At 39.9% G+C, this 24,268-nt stretch overlaps 1 protein-coding gene across 2 annotated transcripts in view; it reads right to left on the bottom strand.

Annotated features, from left to right (window-relative positions):
• Nucleotides 1–206: 206 nt before the first annotated feature.
• The window catches only part of TRHDE (thyrotropin releasing hormone degrading enzyme), a 204,082-nt gene continuing 180,020 nt past the window's right edge, over nt 207–24,268 (bottom strand). For both annotated transcript variants that reach the window (XM_035128521.3, XM_088651943.1), the window contains 7 exons: nt 20,481–20,628; nt 17,896–17,993; nt 16,722–16,829; nt 8,091–8,258; nt 5,374–5,514; nt 2,286–2,367; nt 207–1,156 (listed from right to left, as the gene is read on the bottom strand). In XM_035128521.3, coding sequence (XP_034984412.3) covers nt 1,013–1,156; nt 2,286–2,367; nt 5,374–5,514; nt 8,091–8,258; nt 16,722–16,829; nt 17,896–17,993; nt 20,481–20,628 — 889 coding nt within the window. In that variant the 3' untranslated portion in view covers nt 207–1,012. The remainder of the gene's footprint in view (nt 1,157–2,285; nt 2,368–5,373; nt 5,515–8,090; nt 8,259–16,721; nt 16,830–17,895; nt 17,994–20,480; nt 20,629–24,268) is intronic.

Raw genomic sequence — 24,268 nt, 5'->3', positions numbered from 1 at the left:
ACACTCTTATGCTGAAAAGACAATGGGGGGGACTGGATCATTACAACTGGATCATTATTTAGGAAAGTTTTCTTGTTTCTCTACAGATTCTGTTTTACTTTTCTCTGTTGATTTGATATTTTTCATGATACCAAGCATCGGTAGCTGTGTAATTAATTACCATACTTTCTGCATCACACCTAATGAGTATTTTTTGCACACTAAAATCCACACATAAGGGTGATTTATGGATTTTGTCCAAGAACATATGTGAAACTCATTTCATAAACCATTTAAACGTATGGTGATCAGAGGGCTAAATTAGTTGTTAGCTGTTCACAAGTAAATACATTTTGGAATTATAACATATTGTGAGAATAAAATCTCTCTAAACTTGTCTGTATCATTGACTTAAAATAGGGGAGCATTTAATTTGTATAATCATTTGCAACTCAAAAAGAGAGTGAATGTCCAAATTGTAACTGAGACAATCTAAGTGCTGACATAACTGACCTACATGGAAAGGTGACAGTTAGTCACATGCTGAACATATAGATCGTTTACGTTCGTCTTTCCACCTTATGTTGCTGTTATAACACTGATTGTCATAGTCTTTGTGCTTTTGCATAATGCCCATCTTCGATGTAACAGAAATTCACACACAAACATGGACACCTTAAGTAAGCATGCTAGAATACAGGCAGGAACCATACAACCATGCACAAATATTCTGAGGGCTTCCCCCAAAAAAACTGACATTAACATTTACATGCACCACTTAATATCACATTTGGCCATGGTACAGTGGGAACTTGGTTTTGTAAGCATTCATGACCTTTTCTCTCTGTCAGAGTTCTTTTTCCCCTTGCCTTTTAGTTTTGAGGAGATTGGTGCAAAAATATAATATATCTATATATTCTTTCCATTTTAACCAGTCTTCATTGTGCTTCCAGTCAAAAGTTCTTGGAATGTCACACTGTGCTTCTCCTCCTGGCTGCACAATTTGGTGCTAAGTTTTGGTCAGAAACACTGATTAGTGTGCCAGTGATTTTCTCAGCCACTGAAACAATTCTTCTTTATAAAGCATTTGCCACCGGACATTGGCTTCCACTGTTTCCACAGCTCGTGAGAAAGCAGCAGCAGATCCCTCCTCGTAGGTCTTTATAAAGTTCTTTAGCTGAAATGCAATTTTCTCAGGTTAATTTGGACTTGAATAGATGTGCATATTTTCTTTCCTTCCAAAGCATATGAACAAGTTGGATATTGACGACAAAGCTCTACATTTGAAATAAGTTCTTGTAATATTTTACAGGGAGATTTATTACAAAATGCAGTAAGGCAACAGACTGCATCAATTAGGTGTGATGCAAGTGCTTCAAATTGTGCTGGAAGATATTGACGTGCCAATGCCTGATTATATTAACATCACTTCCTCCGTCTCTCCTGTAGCCCAGCTGCTTTATGTTGCAGACAGCTGGGCTCTTATCAACTTTTACTCCTACATAAGAAACTAAATACAGAAAATTGGAAACACTCCTAATGTAACTTAGAAGCTAAAGTTAAACTAAAACACTCAGGCTCTTCTCTGAAGAGCCCCAGTTTATCAACCATTATAAAAGATGTGCTCAATTAGGCTAGTACAGTCATACCTCGATTTAAGTACGCTTCGGTTTGAGTACTTTCAGTTTAAGTACTCCGCGGACCCGTCTGGAACGGATTAATCCACTTTCCATTACCTTCAATGGGAAAGTTCGCTTCAGGTTAAGTACGCTTCAGGTTAAGTACAGACTTCCGGAACCAATTGTGTACTTAAACTGAGGTACCACTGTAAAACATACTTAATTATTTATTGTAAATGGCTGGGTGTTTATGCACCAATTTGAGGGGCTGACACTATTATGAGCACCATTTTTTAGAGGTTATAATCCCGTGCAAATTTACTCTAAGTAAATTTAGGAGGTATGCCTGAACTAATACCAAGAGGCCCCACACCTCCTACTCATGTAGGCTTTTGTTGTTAGGTAGTCCTTGGGAAAAGGTTCCCACTGAACTTAGTGGATTTACTTTTGAGTAGAAACACAAAGGATTTGGGGGAAAGGTGTTCTGGGAAGGCTGCTTTTCCCTTAAATGAAACTCTGGTGCAGCCATTCTGTAAGGTGCTGACGAAGCCGAGTTAAGCAGCATTACATGTCAAAACGCTATGGCTACTGTATGTAGCCCTGCTACTTTTAGGTATGTAAGACTTAAGACATCAAAATGAACATTAATACAAAATAACTGCAAGCACCGCGCTGCATAATATTTACCTCATTTAGTTCACTCTCTGTGTTAAGAAATTCTGTGACTCCACTGATAAGTTTTGAATTCATAAATAATGCTTCCCCATATCTTCAACAGCAGGTCAAAAATGCAGATATGAAATAGATTGAACAACAATGCACTGATTATTTAGATGTTAAAATATATCTATTACATTTAAGTTTTATTATGACAATTACAGTTTTCCCCGATGTTTCTGGTCCATATATAGTATCCATAAAAGCAGAGAATAGCCAGGCTGGGTCATATCCTTAAAGCTAAAACCTAACACTTTACATCAGCATAATGTTGCTTTTTAAAACTTATTTAAATGCTTTCTGTTGAGCATATGAGTCTACTAAATCTGAATTCATCATAGCACAATATACCTACTAAACTCCATTCAAAGCAATTTGGCTCACTGAAGCAATATGAAATAAATCATTTCCTCTGGTCTATGATATGCAGCATAGCCAGCCGATCACATTGGGTCAAGAACCTGCTTACTAATGGCAGAACTAAAAACAGGAAGTTAGAGGAAGACCAGCTGATATTCAGACTACAGACTATCTGGCTGGTTTGTTACTTCTTTGCATAATACTTGCTGGCATTAACACAGCACAGCCAGACATCAGTCTAAAGGCAAGGGAACTCACCAACATTTATATGACCATTCCCACCATAAACTAACACTTATTGGATCTGACTGGCTATATCCACTCTTTTGCTTAAAAATGGAAGACACAACTGTTCCAAGTTTAATTGCTTAAATTACATGGCAATTACATAGCAATGACTCTGTATTCTAAGTGGAAAAGATAAGAATCCTTCATTCCCATTCTCAAGTGAATAATGTCGTGGTACTTTTTTCCTATGCAATACTGATGCTTTTAATTATGCTTTTGTTGTATCATAGGTATTCTGGACATTTCCTTGCTCTTGTGATGGTACAGTAGCCTACTCTCCTAGGGCATAGTAAGTCCTGCCCCCCTCCCTGCCTCTGGCGTATGCACAGGGAACAAGCCAGGCTGCCATGGGGAATGGGTGATCTGAACATACCTCCCATAGCTCCATCCAACATGACCCTCTCCACTTACTCCCAACTTGTGTTCCATATTTATCCCAATGACTGGGTGTACTGAGTACCCATGCCAGTATAGCAAGGAGGAAGAGGAACTGGGCTCTGTTATGGCCTATCAGTGGGTCACTAAGGATATCATTTGGGTAAGTGTGTTACAAAGGATCATGCTCTTTGTCACAGCTTGCCGTTTCTCTTTCACATTACCTGTTGCCTCAAGGATTCTAGTTCTACAGTCACTTTTAAGTTACGCTGTTCTTTCTCCCCGTGTTTGTCTATACATTGCTTGACTGTTGAGAAGTATTTTCTAGCCCGCCCTTACCAAAATAAACTGTTTTGACTTGTAATTTGTTGGCTATTTGTTTTTTAGAGTGTCACAGATTCATAGGATATTGCGAAAGAAAAGAACTAAAAAAAAAATCAATCAATATCAGGTCCCCTGGGTATTATGCTAACATATAACATACTTCTTGGAAAACACTGGATACCAAGAGCTGTATCAGCAAAGAAAGAACAGATATTAGATTGGGATATTACCACAATAGTGAAGTTGACAGCTCATAACTTTTTTTAAAGTAAAATAAAGCTGGATGGTATCAAAAACAATAACTCAGTTCAGATGACTCTCCAAAACCATGACTTGGAAAATTATGAATAAATTGCTGTGACTTGGCTCATTTTCTTTTCTCTTTCCCCTCCTTTGCAGGTAAAGAAAAGCAATTAGGGGGTGTATCCAACTGAGTTATACTTAGTGTAGACACTGTAATCAATAGACTTAGATTAGTGGTGGCATTTAATTTCAGTATGTTTTTTCCTACTCTTGAGTTGGATACAACTCTTATAGAGTTGTATGCAACAATTTATAGAGTTGTATTGAACTAAGTACTCAGTACTCAGAATTGGATACAACTCAGAGTAATGAGTACTTAGTTCAATACAACTCAAAGTTCCTGCTTCTTCTCTGCTGTTACTTTGCTATTTATCTGGACAGAGTAAACTTAAGGTTTGATGTTGCATCTAAATGCAGCCAGCGGGTCCCTGGTAATAAACTTCATAAAGTGAATGAATAAATTGTATTAAATGAAAAATCTGATACCTGAAAAGAAGACATTTCATAAAAATTTATGGGCTAGATCCAGACTTAAGTTAATGGAACTCACTTTCCGCTTTGAAAGCAAAGGGGAAGTTCAACTAATTTAGGCTGCAATCCTAATTAATGCCTGGGAGCAGAGGGGCTAAACAGAGTGGTGCAGCTACCATGGCATCAAATACTTGCTGCTTGCAAATGTGAGGGGTGGGGTGCTGTAAAATCACCAGTTCGCTGAGCCAGCTTTTTGCTAGCACATTAAAGAGCCCTTAATCAGGTTCCTGACCAATAGCTGAATTGGCTTAGGATTCAGTGGTTGCTTGGTTGGCCCAAAACACCTTGTTTCAGTGGTTTATGTTGGCTACTCTGGTGCGGATACAAATGGTGGTAGCTTCCGCCTGGCTGTACTTTCAATGGGCAATGGGGATTTCTGTTGCAACACAGCCCCCTCTGCTTGTAGAGCTGAACATATTTGAGTGGAGGAAACCTCCACCACATCCTAACCCTCTCCAGCATGGAGGATTGAGGGTTAGGATTGCTCTGTTAGTCTGGATCCAACTCTAAATAACGTATATGCAGGCTAAACTGTACTGTATTAGTACTGATAATGAAAACTGCAATGTATTTTAACTGTCATTATAAGTAATAAATGACACCTTTCTAATGCATTGAGAGGGGATGAACATAGATTTCTCCCCAGATTCAACTCTCACTATAGCAGGTGGGAAGACAGGTGTGTTTGTGTGTTAACTTCCCCATGCACAAGAGGTTTAGATCCAAAACACTTACTTACGGATGTGTATAATATGTACTATTGTTAAGATAAAATAAATACTAAACTAAATATGTGAAACAATGAAGATGCAAATGGCTGTAAGAAAGATGCAGCCAGTACTCTCACTTGTTTTGTATTGACAGGCATATGTTTTACCTTGCATTCAATATTTTCCATTTTTCTCTAAAAAACTTCCAAGCAAGATCTCTTCCATGTGGATTTCTAGCTACATGGATTATGACATCAATTGCATCCTGATCCAGGACAACTTCAGAATTGAGAGACAGGTTAAGAAGCCTTGAATAACAGGAGAAGGGAGAAGAAATGGTTAGTTGTTACAAGCATAAATACTAAATATATCGAGCTATTAGACATCCTGGAACTCCCATTGAAGGTTAGAAATTGCTATATTGAAATTCATTGCAGGAGCTTTCCTGTACTTTTGTTTTATAAAGTACAGAGAAGAAGCAAAACTTTGTGATAGAAAAAGTCTTTTGTACCACTATTGGCCTATGACAGATATTTGATAAAACCTGAAACTGAATTGCTTCATTTTAGATTTCATCCTAAATGCTACTCTGAGATTATGCTTACCCCAAATTTAAGTGAGATTTGCAATCATTTTCAAGTAAACTTGGAATATATGATTTGGAAGAAATGCTATCCACATAACACAAATATGTCTTGAAAATCTGCAAAAAGGAGATATTGATTTTGATTATTAGGGAAAAGCTTTAAATATGTCATGAGTGTTTTTAGCGCCATGAGTAGATCTGAAATACTATTGTTTGTATTGCTCTGTTTTTCTTCTATGCTATATGCTATTCTCTTGGAAATAATCAAGTAATAACTAATTTGAAGAAGAAAAACCACTAAAACACACACACAAACACTTCCACGAGAGAGATTTAAAAATGCTTAAATTTGTGGAAGAATGAACAAATATTACTATTTTTAGTTAATTAATTGTCTATACCACATTTCGTCCAAAGATTACAGGGCAGTTTACAATATAAAAACACACAAATACATAGCATAATAACAAGTGAAGGCAATACCCCCCCCCAAAGTTTTAAAGGCCATAGATGGTTTAGCCAAAAGCTTGAGAGATAAAGAATAAGTTTGCTTGGTGCCTAAGGATATGTAACAAAGATGCCAGGGGAAAGCGTTCCACAAGAAGGGAGCCACAGCAGAAAAGGCCCATTCTTGTGTTGTTGCCCTCCAGACTTCTCACAGAGGAGGCACCTGAAGGAGAACATCCAATAATATGGGGAAGAGGCAGTCCCTGAGGTAATGTGATCCTGGGCTGTTTAAGGTTTTCTAGGTCAAAACCAGCACTTTGAATTGGGCTTGGAAACTAATTGGCAGCCAGTGCAGTCAGGCCAGGACTGGCATTATATGTTCAAACTGCATTGCCCCACCCCAGTGAGCAACTTAGCCGGTGAATTCTGCACCAGCTGAAATTCCCATACTGTCTTCAGAGGCAGCCCCATGTATAATGTGTTGAAGTAATCTAACTTAAAGGAAACCATAGCATAGATGACGGACGTTTAGGCTGTCCCTGTCCCGACAGGGGTGCAACTGGGCCACCGGCTGAAGCTGATATTCCTCTGTGCCTCTCCCGACAGAAATCACCATGCATCTGTGCCAAAACTGACCCTAAACCTTGATTAACATGGATCTAGGAAATTGGTTTCCTCCAACAGCCCTTGGATCAGATCTGTGACCACCCACTCTAGAACCTTGCCAAAGAAGAGGAGACAACTGGCCGGTAATTACTTAGATTTTCCAAATCCAGGGAGTATTTATTGAGGAGTGGTTTTTACCACTGCCTCCTTCAAGAAGGCAGGGGCCACCTCTTCTTGCAAGGAAGTATTAATCACCTCCCTGGCCCAGCCAGCTGTCCCCTCCTTGCTAGTTTTTGTGAGCCAACAGGGGCAAGGATCCAGAGTGCAAGTGGTGGCCCTGACCCATCCAAGCACCTTGTCCACATCCTTGAGCCTTGAAATTCAACCAGCATAACAGGCCTGGACAGTGCTCAGGACACCTCTCGAGATTCATCTGCTGTAACAGTGGAGTCAAGGTCCAGACGGATGCAAGCAATTTTATCCTCAAAATATTCTGCAAACAAGTCACAGCAAGCTGTCATTGGTTCTGTCAACTCCTCCGGAACAGAGTGTGAAAGGCCTGCACTACCTGGATGGCCCAATGTAAGGGAGGCAGCAAATTATGCCTTCTTTGCTGTCTTCACTGCCACTAGCTAGGCCTGATAATGAGCCCTCACTGCTCTTTGATTGCATTTGGTTGGAGTTTTCCTTCACTTGCATTTCAGCAGCCTCGGTCCAGTATACCTGAAGGAGCGTCTCCACCCCCATCGTTCTGCCCGGACACTGAGGTCCAGTACTAAGGGCCTTCTGGCAGTTTCCCTCATTGCGAGAAGCCAAGTTGCAAGGAACCAGGCAGAGGGCCTTCTCAGTAGTGGCGCCTGCCCTGTGGAATGCCCTCCCACCAGATGTCGAGGAAATAAACAACTATCTCACTTTTAGAAGACAGCTGAAGGCAGCCCTGTTTAGGGAAGCTTTTAATGTTTAATAGATTATTTTATTTCATTTTTCTGTTGCAAGCCGCCCAGAGTGGCTGGGGAAACCCAGCCAGATGGGCAGGGTATATAAAAATAAATTTATTATTATTATTATTATTATTATTATTATTATTATTATTATTATTGGTCTCCCACCTTGTTTCCTTCAGCTCTGGAGCATACCAGGGAGCAAAATGGGCTCCACAAAGCAGGAGGAGGAGGAGGAGGTCAGGAGTGATCGTGTCAACAAGTTTGAAAACAACAACAGGAAATGTTAACTAAATTAGCATACCTGTTTAACAAGTTTCTGTCATCACTACAAGTTAAAGCTTCTAACAATATTTTCTTCTCCGATACCGCTGTAGTAGAGTGGAATTTCATCCAGATGAATTCCCACACATCTTCATCCATCAGTGAAACTCCTGTGCAGTAGACGATGTCTCTTACATTAAGAGGTATTCTTTAAAAAAGAAAGGGGAGAGAAACATTGCCTAGTAATATTATATTAATAAGATGTTCCAACAAAAGAATATACATGTTAAAGCTATCTATCTATCTATCTATCTATCTATCTATCTATCTATCTATCTATCTATCTATCTATCTTCTATAAAAAATAAAAATGTCCAGTACCACCTTAGAGGCCAACTAAGTTTGTTCTAGGTATAAGCTTTCGTTTGAAGGTATCTGAAGAAGTGTGCATGCACACGAAAGCTTATACCCAGAACAAGCTTAGTTGGTCTCTAAGGTGCTAATTTTTTAATTTTGTCATATATTTCAACTGCGTCAGACCAACACGGCTCCCTACCTGAATGTTAAAGCTATATTAGTCATGTGACACAAGTGGACTGGACAGGTTAAAATTATGTTTTTGTGATTTGACTTCCCTATGCTTAAAATTTTGGATCAGGGGAAAGGGTAAGGGAATATAACTTATGACCCTTATGCTGATTCCCTGACTTAAAATACCCTCCCCGAGCTATAAACGTCAGGGGGGACAGGGAAGTATGGGCAAAATTTTTTGTACCTGTGGGAAATATAACAAGGAAGACTTGCACCAAACCAAATAAAATTTTGGGCAGGTATAATCTGTGCTAACATGCAAAATACCTCCTCCTGCCTGCTGCTAAGGGCCAAGCCACCCCAGAGAAACTCCCTCATGCAAGGTATCATGAAGGGAGGCAAAGCCTTCTTTCCATAAAGGGAAGCTGCAAGTACGTGTCCTGATAGGTGCTACCAACCCCTGTTCAGCATTCAACAGGCCCCCAAGAGCACCAGAGCAAGGAGCCCTGCAAAGCGTTCAAGAATAAAGGATGGTTAGTGGGGCGCCCTCCACCCAACATGTCTCAGGGTGCTGACCATTATCTGCCTGCGCGAAATGACAAACAAACCAAATAGCCAAATTAAGCCCTAGCTCACCATAAGCCAATCAAATTCAGAGCAGACTGAAGTGGGTTTTTTTAAAAAAGGACCCTCAAATTTTGATGCTCTCCACTCAGCTCCATTTTTTTGGCAGCTGGCTAAGCTCGCTTTGCTCAAGAGCAGGAGAGCATGATGCCACTGTGAATCAGAGAAGGAAGTCTAAGGTGAGGGGCAAGCTATTTATGCAAGCTCCCTTCTCTAAACCAGGCCACGTGTGAAGGAGAAACCCCCTTCTACTCCAAGGAAAGCCAGTGAAACGTCCTTCCTCAGTGGGGTGGAGTATTCCCAACTGAAGATAGGGATCAACTTTATAGTTTCGGGTGGGGAAGCTGCAATATGTTGCTGTCTCTTCTTCACAGGATCCCTGACCTGAACTTACTAAAAAAAAAAAGGAGAGGATTTGGGACAATAATTCATCACCTGTCTACCTTATACCTGCACAACCTCCCTAGACGAGTTTGGCTGAATGGCACAAACTGCTCATATCACTCCAATACAAAATTTCTATGAAAAAAGAGATTACCATACTGGTCTCAATCTCAAATATGTCTCATTCTTAAATATTTATATTTATTAGTGTAAAACTTTTTTCTCTCTTTTTTTGTACTTGAGCGGTCTTTGTACGGTCAAGTGGAATCAGGCAACTACCGCTTACAATTTTATTTAAATTATCTTTTTTATCATTTAGGTGGCTTTCAAAAGGCTTTCCCTACTAGTAGGGCTGTAAGCCAACAAGACATCTGCAAAAAGAAAAATAGAGGCAATTCCTTTCAAGCTGATTGTCTCGTTAGCTTTGCACACTGACCAAATGTTGGAATACAATCAGCAGTATACAGGAGCAGAACCGTGCACCATCTGAAAATATTTATCACTTCCTACATTAAGAAGGTGCTTATCTCTTGCCTCCTAAAGTATATTTCTATGAAAATTCAGTCTATCTATCATCCGCCATGTATCCTTTGCTCAGTGGTGATTACTCTTGAGTAGACATGTATAGGATTGCACTATACATTTACAAATCCACTTCACGTCTATTTCAACTATACTTCAAACTGCATTGAGTACAATTTTGTTGAATTATTAGTGGGCAATTACAAAAAAAAATACACACATGCATAAAACAAATCATAAAACAACACGCACATAAAATAATGGTTAATCCTTAAAAAGAGCAGAATCACAAATATAAAAAGCAACAATCTCCCCCAAAATTTTATCTGTAATAACAGTTGCCACAGGACTGGCTGGATCAAGCCAAAGGCAAATCTAGTTTAGCATCATGCTTTGCACGTTGCCAACCATATGTGTTTGGGGAGCCAAGAAGCAGGATACGAGCTCATGGCACCCTCATGTTTGTGATCCCCAGCAACTGGAATCCCCAGGCATATGGATTCCATGCCTAAACAACGAGTTTACCAGCTAATGGATGAAAATTATGGTTAGAAAAGCCACTTCGATTGGTATGCCACTTTCTCTCCTGTACCATCTGGGCTATGATACCGCCCTTGAATCTCTGAGGCAAAGGCTCTGGGACATAACACATAGTGATCTCCGATCTCAATCTCATGTTATCTGTGGCCCATTAGCAGTAGGAATTCACTTTGGGTTCGAGTTTCAGACACCTGCACGTCTTAGAAATGTGTCTGTACCAACATATCGGCGTCTTTTCACCAAAGCCAGATTAAATGTATTCCCATCAAACTGAGAGGTATCCCTTATCAAAATAGGATCTGTTTGTGCTCTCAGGACGTTGACTGCATGAGGCATATTCTATCAAGCTAGGGAACTATTGATTAAACCACTATTGGCAAATCGGCCGTGTCAATCTGAAGCCTACTATATAAAATATCTTCTGGACGACAAGTCCAATGATATCACAGTGGCCGTGGCAAAGTTTCTTTCAGTAGTCACACGAATCAAAGATCAACATACCCATGACTAAACAAATAACGCTACGGTCTTCCTGCCCTGGGGGGGTTGTCTGTATGAATCTGTATTTTATTCTGAATCCATGTTATGGATCGTTGGACCGCAAGAAAGATTATTATGACAGTAAGAGCTGTTCGGCAGTGGACTTTGCTACCAAGGAGTGTGGTGGACCTCTTTGGAGGTCTTTAAGCAGAGGCTTGACAGGGATATGTCAAGAATGCTTTGATGGCCCTTGTGGTCTCTTCCAACTCTATGATTCTATGATGATGATGATGATTACTACAGGCATATGGCTCAAAGCGGCTCAAGTTGGTGGTGATCACCATTACTTCTGAAAAATTCTGTAACCTATTTGTTGTGTGAATACATACTCATTTTTCTCTGCTTTGAATATTTCACTCAGGTTCCAGAATTATGAAAGTGGAACAAGAATTTCCCTCCATTCACTTATCCACACTATGGATAATTTTATATACCCTTTCTTTCCTCTAGTTCATTTGGGTTTCTTTCTCTCTTTAGATTTTTAGACAGAAGGTATCTTCAAGGTTTACATCGGGTGGTTTAACAGTTCCATGGTTTTAAAGCTCTGATCGCCCAACTTCAGTGTTTATGCAAGAGCAGAAAGCATTCACTTGCTACGTTAACTAGAGGGAATTGGAAATGGTGGCTGAGTGTTATTTAAGGATATACTGCCAAAGATCTTCCTTTGTTGGAATAAACCCCTCCTGGGCTATCTCGCCTGCACTCATTTTTTAAACCAAAGCTATGATCAATACTTCAGAGAGTATGCTTCAGTTTTGAAAGCATTTTAAATGGCTTTCATTTGAATACATGTACTGTTGTGATTTATTTAACTTTATTTATCTTGCATAAGAGACATGGCAAGGATAAAATATGTGGCTAGCATAGCTGCTGATTAAAAATTAAGCACTTTGGAAAATGTTAAAAATTAAACAGAAAAAAATAACAATTAAAATCATGCTGTGCCTTTACAGAGAAATCTATTTTTTCAATGATTAATAATAAAGCTTTACAAAGAGTTAAGAATAATCTTTTAAGTTATAATTAATTGGTACATGCTTGTTCTTGTTTAAACTAAGTTCTAACAAATGGAAATAAATTTATAAAATAGGCCCTTAATTATTTATCTTCTAGGCAAATGGTGTTCTAATTTCTTAAAATGTAATTGGATGCAGTTTAGGCAGCTCTTTGATTTAGTGACATGCTTCAAACCATTTAGGGAAACATTTAAGAAAGGAAATTAATCAGATGTCCCATTTTAATTCTGAGAATTTAGCCAAAGCTTTTCAGTGTGTTTGATTACAGATTTGTTTTATATAACGCTCCCATACGAATAACAACTAACTTTTCAAAATTCGGGATGAATGTAATAGTTGCTCTTTTAAATGCTATGGTGGTGATACTGCTATTTGGGTATAAGCACTGTTAATTCCTAACAAGCCATACTCACAACATAAAAAGACAAAATGAGAACCCAAAAATACATAACACAACAAAAACAAATCAATAACCCTTCCTCCCATAAATACATCATCATCATTATCAATTGTGGATTGCAGATTTTATCCTAGGTTTTGATAACCAAGCACCCCAGTACGGGGCACCATTTTCACAGGTGGAAGAATTACCTTAACCACCTGCAACATTTCAATCTAGCTGTTACAATTTTCCATCTGTCACAGAGACAACTCCAGAAGCTCACGTCATACTATCCCTTCCTCACTGGGACCCATAACTACATTGTCTCACTCCTCAGACCTATCCAGGAGCGTAGCAAGGGAGGGGCAAAGGGGGCGGGCCGCCCCTAGCTCCACTCTGGCAGGGGCAGCGCATGGGGGCAGCACCCCCGGTCCCTGGCCTGCCCCTCGTCTCCTCCTCCCAAGCAGGAAGAAGCAGAGCGTGCTACGGAGCGGTTGGCGCCGCTGCCTGGCAATCTGCTCCGTAGCGTGCTCTGCTTCAGAGCGTGCTGGCCGAGCGGAGCAGCAGCGCCAACCCAGATGGACTGTGCATGTGTGACCGTGCGCAGTCCGTCCTGGCTTGTCCTGGTGTGCGCGTCATGCATCTTGACGTCAGGACGCATGCGCACTGCGGAGTGATACCCTGCCCCCAGGGGGTGCCGCCCCGGGCAGCCAAGCGGCACCGTTCGCCACTGGACCTATCTCCATATCTCACCGGCCTCTGGCTCTTTCAGATGAAAAAAGCAACTACTTTGCATGCAACTTTCCTGGTATTTTCATTTTACTGTAATGAAGCTGAATCTAAGATTCCACCTCATAATTCCATATCTCCGCTGCAGTAACTAAGCACATGGTCCAGACACCGTATGGGTTGGCTTACCCGTGTAAGGCATGAATCCTTTCTATTCTGTGTTTCTTTACAGGTCCTTCACCCCACAAAGCTCTTTCCTTGCTTCTAAGTCACTTCCTATTGACTGTATTGCTATCGAACGTATTTACCTGTATTGCTATCACCTTTAAACCTTGGTTTATAAATAAACATTGCACTTGCAACAGGTGTGGTGTTTGCTGGCTTTCTGGAGCAAGCACACAAATATTGATTGAAATTCCACAATGTAAGCAATGTTATCCAAGATAATTCAATTCTGTAAGCATGCGCAGACAATTATTTCTAGGAAAGATTCCTAGAGTAGTACTGTTAATTCCAAAATTAGCTTTTACACAAGGATATGTGTATGAAACATGGTTATGCTCACTAGCAGATCTGGTGATTGTTTCTACACACCTGCAACTCCCTGTCTGAATATTAGAAACAATAAAATAAAACTACAATCACTGGCGTGTACATGCAATATTTGGAATGGATATTTAAGTTTCAATATGGTGTTTGGACTAAGTGGCATAGCTGCCAAGTTCCGGCCTGAGAAATAAGGGACTGGACCGGAAGTAGCAGACTGGAAGTAGTGATGCCGCCATTTTGGAACTGGGTGGAGCATGCTCAGAAGCTACTTTTGATGCTGCTCTGCCCTGTTCCAAAATGGCCACCGCACCAGAAGTCGTGCTGCAGCCATTTTGGAACTGGGCAAAGCAGCATCAAAAGTCGCTTCTGAGCATGCTCCACCCAGTTCCAAAATGGCCGCCACGTCAGAATAAACTGGGGGGGGACAAAAAAAATCCGTTTTTTTCGGCTGGGAACAGCTGGAAAAACAGGGTTTCCCGGGGGATACGGAAGACTTGGCAGCTATGCGAAGTGGCCCTACTAGTCCTTGTGTTCTATGGTTAAATTGCTTATAAGTCACTCATGAGGTTCTTAAATTAATAGATATAGCCAGCCCATAGCATTTAGCAAGCAACCCTTTGCTTTACTTGACAATCTAAAAGACGTAGGGAATAAACTGTCTTCTTAATGACATTGCCAGACAATAAAGCCTGTATTTACTTGTTATCATGTTAATCCTTAATCCTATTGGATATATGCCCTGGGTCTTCTTTCACAACACTAAAGTCTTGATTAAGTTGTACTCAGCACACTCTTCTTTCTACTTAAACAGCTTTATTGATTTCACTGCAAGACTCTACTCCATTGTTGCAATAGCCTGTTAATTAACTAATTTCGGCAACATTGGTTGCTATCCTCTCTCTGTGCTATTCTGAAATAATATACTGTATGACTTCATTTACACCTGCATAGATAATGTAGCCACCATTTGTTTAAAGTACATCCTTAAGGCTATACATAGCACAGAACAAAGAATTATATGTGCAGGGAGATGTAGATTCTTTGACACATTAAAAATTTATCCAAGAATGTCCAGAAGGCTGAGAAAGTTCCATTGAGGCCAATTTCATTTGGTGACTAGTTAAATATGCTGTTAATGAGTTTAAGGAAACAAACAAGCATAAAAACATAGGCGGAAAGCTGTTCTGATTTGCAATATTACACACACCCCCACTATGAAGACAGAAGACACATGGCCTCAGTCCTTTGGGGCTTTAAAAAGCAGTGTAAGCACATTGAATTGGGCCTTATTTCTATAAGGTGACAACCAGCGCAACTGCTTTAAAGCATGGGTTATATGTAAAATGGTAAGATATAAAAGATAGGGTAATATTAAGTAAAATTTAGAGTTTATATAAGATTTAGAGTTTACTAAGGATGATCTACAAAGGAACGCAGAAGGAGGTGGAATGAGGAAGACATTAGATTAGAAATAAGGGTTATAAATTAGAATTTTTGTTTTTGTATTTTTGTGTTTTGTATTTTTGTATGTTTCTGTTGTTTGTTAAAAGGGGGGGAACCTTAATAAATATATTTAAAAATAAATAAATTAAAGCATGGGTTATATGAGCTCTAAATGGAACACTTGGCAATAATCTGGCTACTGTATTTTGGATCAGTTAATGTATCTGAATAGTCACATTAAAATAATGCATTGCAGTAGTCCAATCTGAAGGTCACTTGGGGGCGGGGCACAGAGTCCTAGTGATGTGTGTCCCAGAGGGCCCATGGCTGGCGAACCCAGCTGGAGCTGGAAATAGGCAATCCTAGCCCAATGCTACTTTAGCCTCCAATGTTAGATCCGGGAGTAGCCAAACATGATATAATTGGAGAACTTGCACATGATGGGTGTTCCTGCTCCTGTCACCATTTCTTTCTTGTGCTTCGTAAGTAAGAATACAGATTAAGTGAATCTATCTCCAGAAGAAACTCTGAAAAGGATAATGTATTTTGAAACACGTTTTGCTTTCAAAGCTGATGCATTGCGAAGGTTAAAGAGGTTAACAAGGCTGATTCTCGAGCACAGGCAGACCTTATGGTAATTCTTTTAATTTTTTAGGCTGAGCCACTAGGCTGTCATAAGTAAGGAGTGTGAGTAATGTACTTCTTCACACATGAAAGGGCTGTAGCAAACATCTTAATTTACCGAAAGCAATTGCTTCACAGTACAGTACTGGAGATGAATTTCAGAAACTCCATTTTGATTCACAAAACACATTTAAACAAATGCATGTATTTAAATAGTTTTGCTAGTTTTCACTTAATGGTAAGTTTCAACAAGTGGTTCAGTGAAATGGTACTACTGAATACCTTTCTCTTCCAACAAGTGCTATAAGTAAGACCTTTCTCAGTTTGCATCTGCATCTGTATTGGAACTGTTTTTAAGATGCTTTTATTGTTTTGCTGCTTGTTGTTTGCTGCCCTGGGCTCTTTCAGAAGGGTGGGATATAAATTTTAATAACAACAATAATAATGCTAGCCTCTCTCCTTCGGAATTTGCATTTCAACTACTGAATTTATTTTAATTTTTAAAAATCATGTCAATCTCTAGGTAAAATGTACAGTTTAAGTACACAATTGGTTCCGGAAGTCTATACTTAACCTGAAGCGTACTTAACCTGAAGCGAACTTTCCCACTGAAAGTAATGGAAAGTGGATTAATCCGTTCCAGACGGGTCCACGGAGTACTTAAACTGAAAGTACTCAAACTGAAGTGTACTTAAACTGAGGTATGACTGTATTTAATAAAATGGAAGGGGAAGTAATTCCAATAATTCCAACTAAGGGGGAAAGGGGATGCTGCAATCCTTTTTACCTGTTTCTGTTGCTGGAAATCCAGTCTGATATCAGGGTTGCAGCCTGCTGGTGGCAGTGCTTGTTACCAAAGCTGCAAGCCAGCATGATGACTTCACGGCGTAACTCCCTGGGTAACCCCAAAGCAGAAACAAAAATTGTGTTAGGGTCATATTAATGAGTATGTTCAAGTGCTCAAATGAAAATGCACAATTGCTTACAAGATCTAAACCAGTGGTTCTCCTCCAATAGACCACTTGGAAATTGCTGAGGGTGTTGCCTGTTGGAGCAATTTTCATGCACTGTGCTAGATGTTGTATGGTTTTTAATTGCATTTTTGTTGCTTCTTTTATTTCTTATATATTGTATTTTATTGTATTACAACTGAATTCCATAAAATTCAGATTGCATTGCAATCACATACAATGTAAGAAAATAAATATGATTTTAAAATAATAATAAGTGGTACCTCTACTTATGAATTTAATGTGTTCCGAACACACATTTGTAAGTCGAAAAAATTTGTAAGTCGAATCCCATAGGAATGCATTGGGAGAAAAAAATCGTAAGTCGAAGCAACCCTATCTAAAAATTCGTAAGTAGAAAAAATCCTATCTAAACCGCATCCAAGATGGCGGACAGAGCTCCATTTGTAAGTAGAAAAATTCGTAAGTAGTTATTTGTAAGTAGAGGTACCACTGTAATTAATAAGGTGGTTGTGCTCTCTCCTGTCTTGAACCACTAATTCACAGATTCGCTGCAAACCACCTAAACAAAGCTCATGCACCACTGGTGATGTACAGACCACACTATCCTACAATGGTAAATCACTTAATAAGCAATTACATTTCTACAAAGCCAGCCAGTTACAAGCATGCATCCCCCTTGGTGTTGGTCCTTCTCCCAAATGCAGCTAGAACTTAAATTATAACCAAGGAACAGTTTAGTTTTCAGAGTCTAGTAAAAATAGACACTTTCATAACAGTAAAGCCCCAAAATGAAAATAAAAGGCACAATCCTTTGCAATTTTATGTCCCACTGATTCAACAAGAGACGTGGAAATATACTTAGCCCCCTCTTATGATAATCAGTGGAGCATGCCCAGAAATAAGCATCAGGTTCATTAAGCCTATGGAGGTTGGTTCACTACAAATGCTCTAGAACAGTTAAAAATAAAATAAAAAGGGTTACAGTACTCATGTTGGTAGGAAGCTTGAACAAATGATTTGTCCAAATTATTTGTTGGCCATCCAAGCTTAAGATACATTGAAGCAACTTGTCTTAATATATATTCCTGGAACAGAAAAGGGGGGGAGGGGAACCCTGCATCAGATATTTTCATAGTTAAAAGATAACATGCTCCATTCACTTCAAAGATAGCATTTAAAATAGTTTTATTACATGTGACATTTTAAAGATAAGTAGTAGCCAATCTTTTCAGGCATGTGTGTCATCGGTGAGACTCAAAGTATGAGATAATGTAATTTGTTGTATTAAATATGTACACCTACCAACCTGCACAGTGAGGCTTTGTGTTTGGCAGCAGGCTGTGTGTGTGTGTGTGTGTGTGTGTGTGTGTGTGTGTGTGTGTAGAAGGTCTGATTTTAAAGTGGGAAACATGCCAGTGACCATCAGTGGAATCCTAGCTTTCAGAGGTGGAGTACAGTGGTAGCTTGGTTCTCTAACGTAATCCATTCTGGAAGTCCGTTCAACTTCAAAAAAAAAAAAGACACACCGTCCGATTGGCACAGGTGCCCAGGAAACAATAGCTGACAGCCGCATCGGACGTTTGGCTTCCAAAAAACGTTTGAAAACCAGAACACTTACAGTACTTCCGGGTTTTCGGCTTTCGGGAGCAGAAATGTTCGAGTACCAAGGCGTTCGAGAACAGGATGCTGGACTGACTGGGCCATTGGGTTGATCCAGCAAGCACATTTTATGTTCACAAGTTTCTTTCTACGCCAACCACAATGAATGGAGAGGAAATTCTGGGTCCAAAAATTCTTCCCAGCTCAACTTAAAAAAATGGGGCTTAGAAGTGCTTGAAGTCAGCTGGATCATTCCTGGTTTTCTTAAACAAGTAATGAAGTATGTTTGACACAAGTATGAAAATCCTAGCTTAGACAGGCTAGTATTTACCTTGCTAGGCTACTCTTGACTTAAAAATGCATGTTTGAGTAATGTCCATCATTAAACATTTACAAGTGACACATTTAGGCCACACAGAGAGATGAAATTGATAGGCTTGGCTGTCTTTATATGCACAGATATGGCAAAACCATTACATAGGCACAGCCAATTGATGTGATAATATTGAATAATGTGAGCTGCATATCAAGATTGGACAATTTAACGGTGCCTGTATTTCAATGTCATTTTAGTTGTTGGCACTTTTACAAAGGCAAGCATAACAAGTTTTCTGCTTTTGACCCTTACACAATAGGGACCTTTACTTTTTATGACAAGCTGCAAAGTGTGCCTCTGCCATCGTAGTCACACTGTAATTTTCTTACTGCCAAATACCCATGTTTAAGTGAAATATAAATTCAATTCAGTTTTAAGAATGTAGTTTACGTTATAGTAGCGCAATATGAGTGAATAATTTTTATTTACACAGGAGCTCACTCACTTGCATAAGGATGGTATACGACAATATACCGTCCTTTGGCGGGTAAGTTATTCTTGTGACAAAAATTAATTTACGAAGTCCATTGTCAACTCTTGCATGATACCTTGCGAAGAAGCAGAATAAACCAGCAATGTTTTTGCTCTTATTTACTCAAATTGCATTTCCCCCCCAGTCAGACTAAATAGGGAGTCAGCAAAAGATACATTTATAATGATTCTTCAGCACAGGCAACAACAGGCTGGCAACTCTAATTTCAGCATTGCATGACAGGGAAGGAAGGGTACATTGCATAGAAGTCAGTGTCCATTGGCAGTCATCAGGACAAAAGAATGGAGGCCCCCATACTTGTGCCACTGTAGGTGGCAAAGGACCTTCGGGAAAGGGTGGGAAAAGCTCAAAATGCATGAGCCAAGTTTTTTTAAAAAATTAAACAAACTTTTATAGAGCATACACATTTTCATCTTGTATTTGTTGCTAGCTGGTTTAGGTTTCTAACTGGTCGCAGGCTACATTTAAACCAGACTTTTAAAATATATGTTTTTGAGCATTTAATTCATGCAGAATGTGTCTTTTTTCATTGAATCGTGTTGAAAGGGACCCTAAGGATCATCTAGTCCAACTCCCTGCAGTGCAGGAATATGCAGCTGTCGCATACAGGAATCAAACTTGCGACCTTGGTGTTGTCACCACCATGCTCTAACCAATTGAGCTACTTCAGTTTCTATATTTTATTCTATATTGCAGATAGGACTGGGGGAAATCCCTGTCTGTAACACTGAAAAGCAGATGCTAGTCAGTGAGGTGACTCAGAGTTTCATATGTTCCTAACTTATTAGATGAGTCATGATACAACCCCCTTATTTATTTTTCTTTTCTTTTTCAATTCCCTGGAAGACAGTGTGCCCTTCTCTTCAGTCCTGGGAATATATTTCTGCTGGTTTTCTTTTGTTTTAAAGGCAAATAGTCCATCCTCCCCCTGCCCAACTATATATACACACATCAAGTCATTAAAAAGGAACTTGTGGGACAGGTCTAAAGTGCATTTGGGGTGCACCTTGACTATGCAGAAAGGCCCTAAGCAAGTTACAAGATTTTACTGGGGTGGACAACAATAGTTCAGTGGTCACAACAAAGAAAGAGAAATATATTTACATTGAAGATGTTGTAGTTTTCTGTGCGGTCCAACAATTTATCTAGTGGATAAAGGGCTCGGCTGGCAGCATGCCAAGGCAGAAATTCTTTTTCCTTGGACAGGTATCTGATAATCTCCAGTGGAATGTTCTGCGGCAAATAGCCAGCTCTGTATAATCAAAGAAGTTATTGTGAATAATTAATTGGAAAAAGGTCATGGTGACACTAGAAACTGAGGTAGGCTTTTCCTTGTGCAGATACAAATAAAAAATTGTAATCATTTCATTATATTATACAATGAGGTCAATGTTCTTTTTTTTAAGTTTCCAAGTGCTGAGTGTCCTTTAGAAATGAATCTATGCATCATAACATATAAATTAAATGAACTCATGTCTGCAAGGTCAAAATGATATTTTTTAATATTTTTTTTAAAAAGCCTGATGATAGGAACTCAACAGTCACAAGCATTTGTTACAGAAAATATTTCTAAGATCATTATGATTAAACGGGAAGACGCTAACTCCCAAGGTGGCATTTTTCATTATAGTCCATCTTGCTCCAACATTCTCCCAACAACATTTATTAATTCAATGGAGAAGACATAGGCCACATTCAACCTTTTAATGTTGCCATGATAGTTGATATAATAGTAGCTTGGAATAATTATGACAGTAATGTGTTTCATATTTATTAGCTATTATTAGTTTCCTAGCAATTCCTATGAAACATAGGGAGATTTAGAAGGCATAACCCCATCAGTCGGTAGAGAAGCATCATGAGTGTTTCGGGGGAGGGGGGAACAGTTAAATGAAAATACTACAGAATACTTTCAATTCATTCACAAAAAAAGAAAAAGAGAACCATAACATCACATGAATCCCAAGATTCCTAACTGATTGACATAAAAATAAATATTTAAATTGCTGAAATCATTGTTGGAGCTTTCAATGAGTTAGGTACCGTGTTTCTCATATTATAAGACACGTCTTATATTTATTTTTTCCTGAAAAAAACACACCATGGCTTATTTTCAAGGGATGTCTTATTTTTTAATTAAGTACCGGTACCGGTATCTGTACAGACCACAGACCTGCTCCCACCGGGTCTTCACGCGTGGCAGGCAAAGGCTGCAGCCGGGTCCTTGGGCTGCGCGCGCGGCAGGCAAAGGCTGCAGCCGGGTCCTGGGGCTGTGCACGCTGCGCGCTGAGGCTGCAGCCAGGTCCCGGGTGTCCGCGCGCAAAGGCTGCAGCCGGGTCCTGGGGCTGCGCGCTGAGGCTACAGCAGGGTCCCGGGTGTCTGCGCACGGTGCGCAAAGGCTGCAGCCGGGTCTTGGGGCTGCACACGCTGTGTGCTGAGGCTGCAGCCGGGTTCTGGGGCTGCGCGCACTGCGTGCTGAGGCTGCAGCCAGGTCCCGGCGGTTAACGCGGCAGCAGCAACCCTTCTTTGCCACAGACCTGCTCCCACCACCCAGTACGGCTTATTTTCGAGGTATGCCTTATATTTTTCCACCTCAGGAAAATCCTGCCATGCCTTATATGTAGGGATGCCTTAAAATATGAGAAACACGGTAGCTATTTGTGAGTTGTGCAGCTGCATTCTGACCTTGGTTTCTTCACTTACACTGAGCGACTGAACTCACAGATAGAGCTCAGTACATTCATTTTCCCCGTAGGGACAAAGTGCCAAATGGTAGTGTAATTGCCAAGGGGAAATTATTACTCCATTCTGAATTATTTCCACCACAAATCCAAAACCTGTCAAACAGACTCTATCACAAATACAACAGTGTTGCAGTAAAGTGCTGAGAGTCCCACATACAAGTGTGCCATAAATTCATGAGCCCACCGTCCACCAGAGCCATCCTGAGATGTGCTTAAATCAAAATTAGAAAACCCAAGCTGGTCACAAACTGCCTGACAGTGTTGAGACAATGGGAATGAGTTGATTTAGTTGCACTCTGCATCATCTGCTTCATATGGGATGTACAGAACATGAGTAGCTTATTGCTGTTCAGATATATTCCCACCTCCACTTACAAAGTGACAACTCCTACTTTTTCTTATGTAAATCTGTAACAAAGATTGTTTCGTGCCTGCACCGTTGTTTCTGTGCATTTTCATGGAACGCAAGGAAATGACACTAACACAAAATTCAGTGGAATTCATTGTTCAGAGATTTTCCTCTTGGAAATAAAGCAAAGGACAAGGCTATTTTTAGTGCAATGCGTGTTAAATTCATACACTGCATTGGGTACGACACGAAAGGAAAGGTGCTACATTTCACTCTAATGAATCAATGGTTATGCACAGCTCTTTTGTATTACTGTATAGTAGATGATAACGACATGAGTGTTGAGAGTGACAGAGAATTATGAGTTATTGGCAAATTTTAAGCCCCATATTTTCCTGGTGCTTCTTTTGCCGCTCATCAGAGCTATGGGAGCCATGGACAAACAGTATAGGCCTTAGAAGGCAACAGTGAGAAGATGAGATGGCATGGGCAATGTCCCTGCTGGTGCCTGTGATGAACAGGCCCTGGGTCTGCCTGCCTCCTGGTGACCCAGCAATCAGTGGGAAATGGCAAGTCAATCAGCCAATCCGGAGATAGAGGGTGGAATTTAAGTTGGATGCAGACAGTCTGAGAGTGCAGTCAGGGCCTGCCTGAAGGTTAAACCTGGGATTAGAGATAGGGACTTTCCATCTGGTTGGGCAGAATGGGGGTGGCACAAGGTCAGCCAAGGATCCACTGGATCCTAAACCGATTGTGCAGCCAGAGAGAAGCCCAATTCAGGCCCCTCTGCTGTGTCAGCCTGGAGCTGATACAGCTAAATTTCAGAAAAATACTCTCTGGCCACCTTCTGATCTGGTTGGTACAACCAGATGAAGTAGCAGCTCCATTCAGCCCCAGTGCCCTATGGCCAGGAGTTAGGATGGCTCCCCACAACATTGGAAGAAAAGACGACACTGAAAGAATTCATCAGTGTTTAGTAATGATGGAACCATATTTTACTGACAAGGTTCAGCCTTGGTACATTTATTTATTTTAAACATGTTTATATCACCCTTTGTGGAAACTGATTCCTGGATGGATCACACAATGAAGAATATCAAAAGACTATAACCACACAATTAAATAAAGTATCATAACTATTAGCAGTATCTAAAATCAATCAATTTATTACTGCCTTTGGCAATTTATAGGAAATAATTGGAGTTTGTATGCTTTTAACCCATAGACTGTGTTGCAACATGTAAAAAGTATGAAAGTCAACGGCTAACTAAGTTGTGAATCACACATTAGATTGCTATGGATCATACTAGTGCATAACAGAATTCAGAAAGCTATTGAAAGAAAAAGCTGCTCTCCTCAAAGTAATTAGTTCGCAGTAATCCCACTCAATTAAATTGTTCACCATTGAGGGCTGTGGTCTTGATTTTCAAACTTTAATGTAGAGGCAATAACGAAGGTTAAATACAAGATAAACAAAATGTTCCTTTACACAGAAACCGTATTATTCCTTGTGAACGCATTAAGAGAACATTATCAACAACTCTGCATGTGAGAGCTGATATTCAGGAAGGTGTTGGATGTGTTTCATTGGCTTTGGTGGAAACCTTGAATGTTCTCACAGTCTATTGCTCTAATTTCTGATGCTTAAATTGGTCTGAAAACCCTGACTTTTCTGGTCATTAGTTTGAACAGGGGTTTAAACAACATCATTAGGGGATAATATGGATCCAATTACCTTGAATATGCTTGAAGACTTTGGATGTTGTAATGAATTAAATTTGGCTCTCTGGGGAAGGATT

This window comes from Zootoca vivipara, chromosome 9, assembly GCF_965207765.1.
Source record: "Zootoca vivipara chromosome 9, rZooViv2.hap1.1, whole genome shotgun sequence".
In the NCBI taxonomy this organism is placed as follows: Eukaryota; Metazoa; Chordata; class Lepidosauria; order Squamata; family Lacertidae; genus Zootoca; species Zootoca vivipara.
This window is presented reverse-complemented; position numbering and strand designations above follow the sequence as displayed.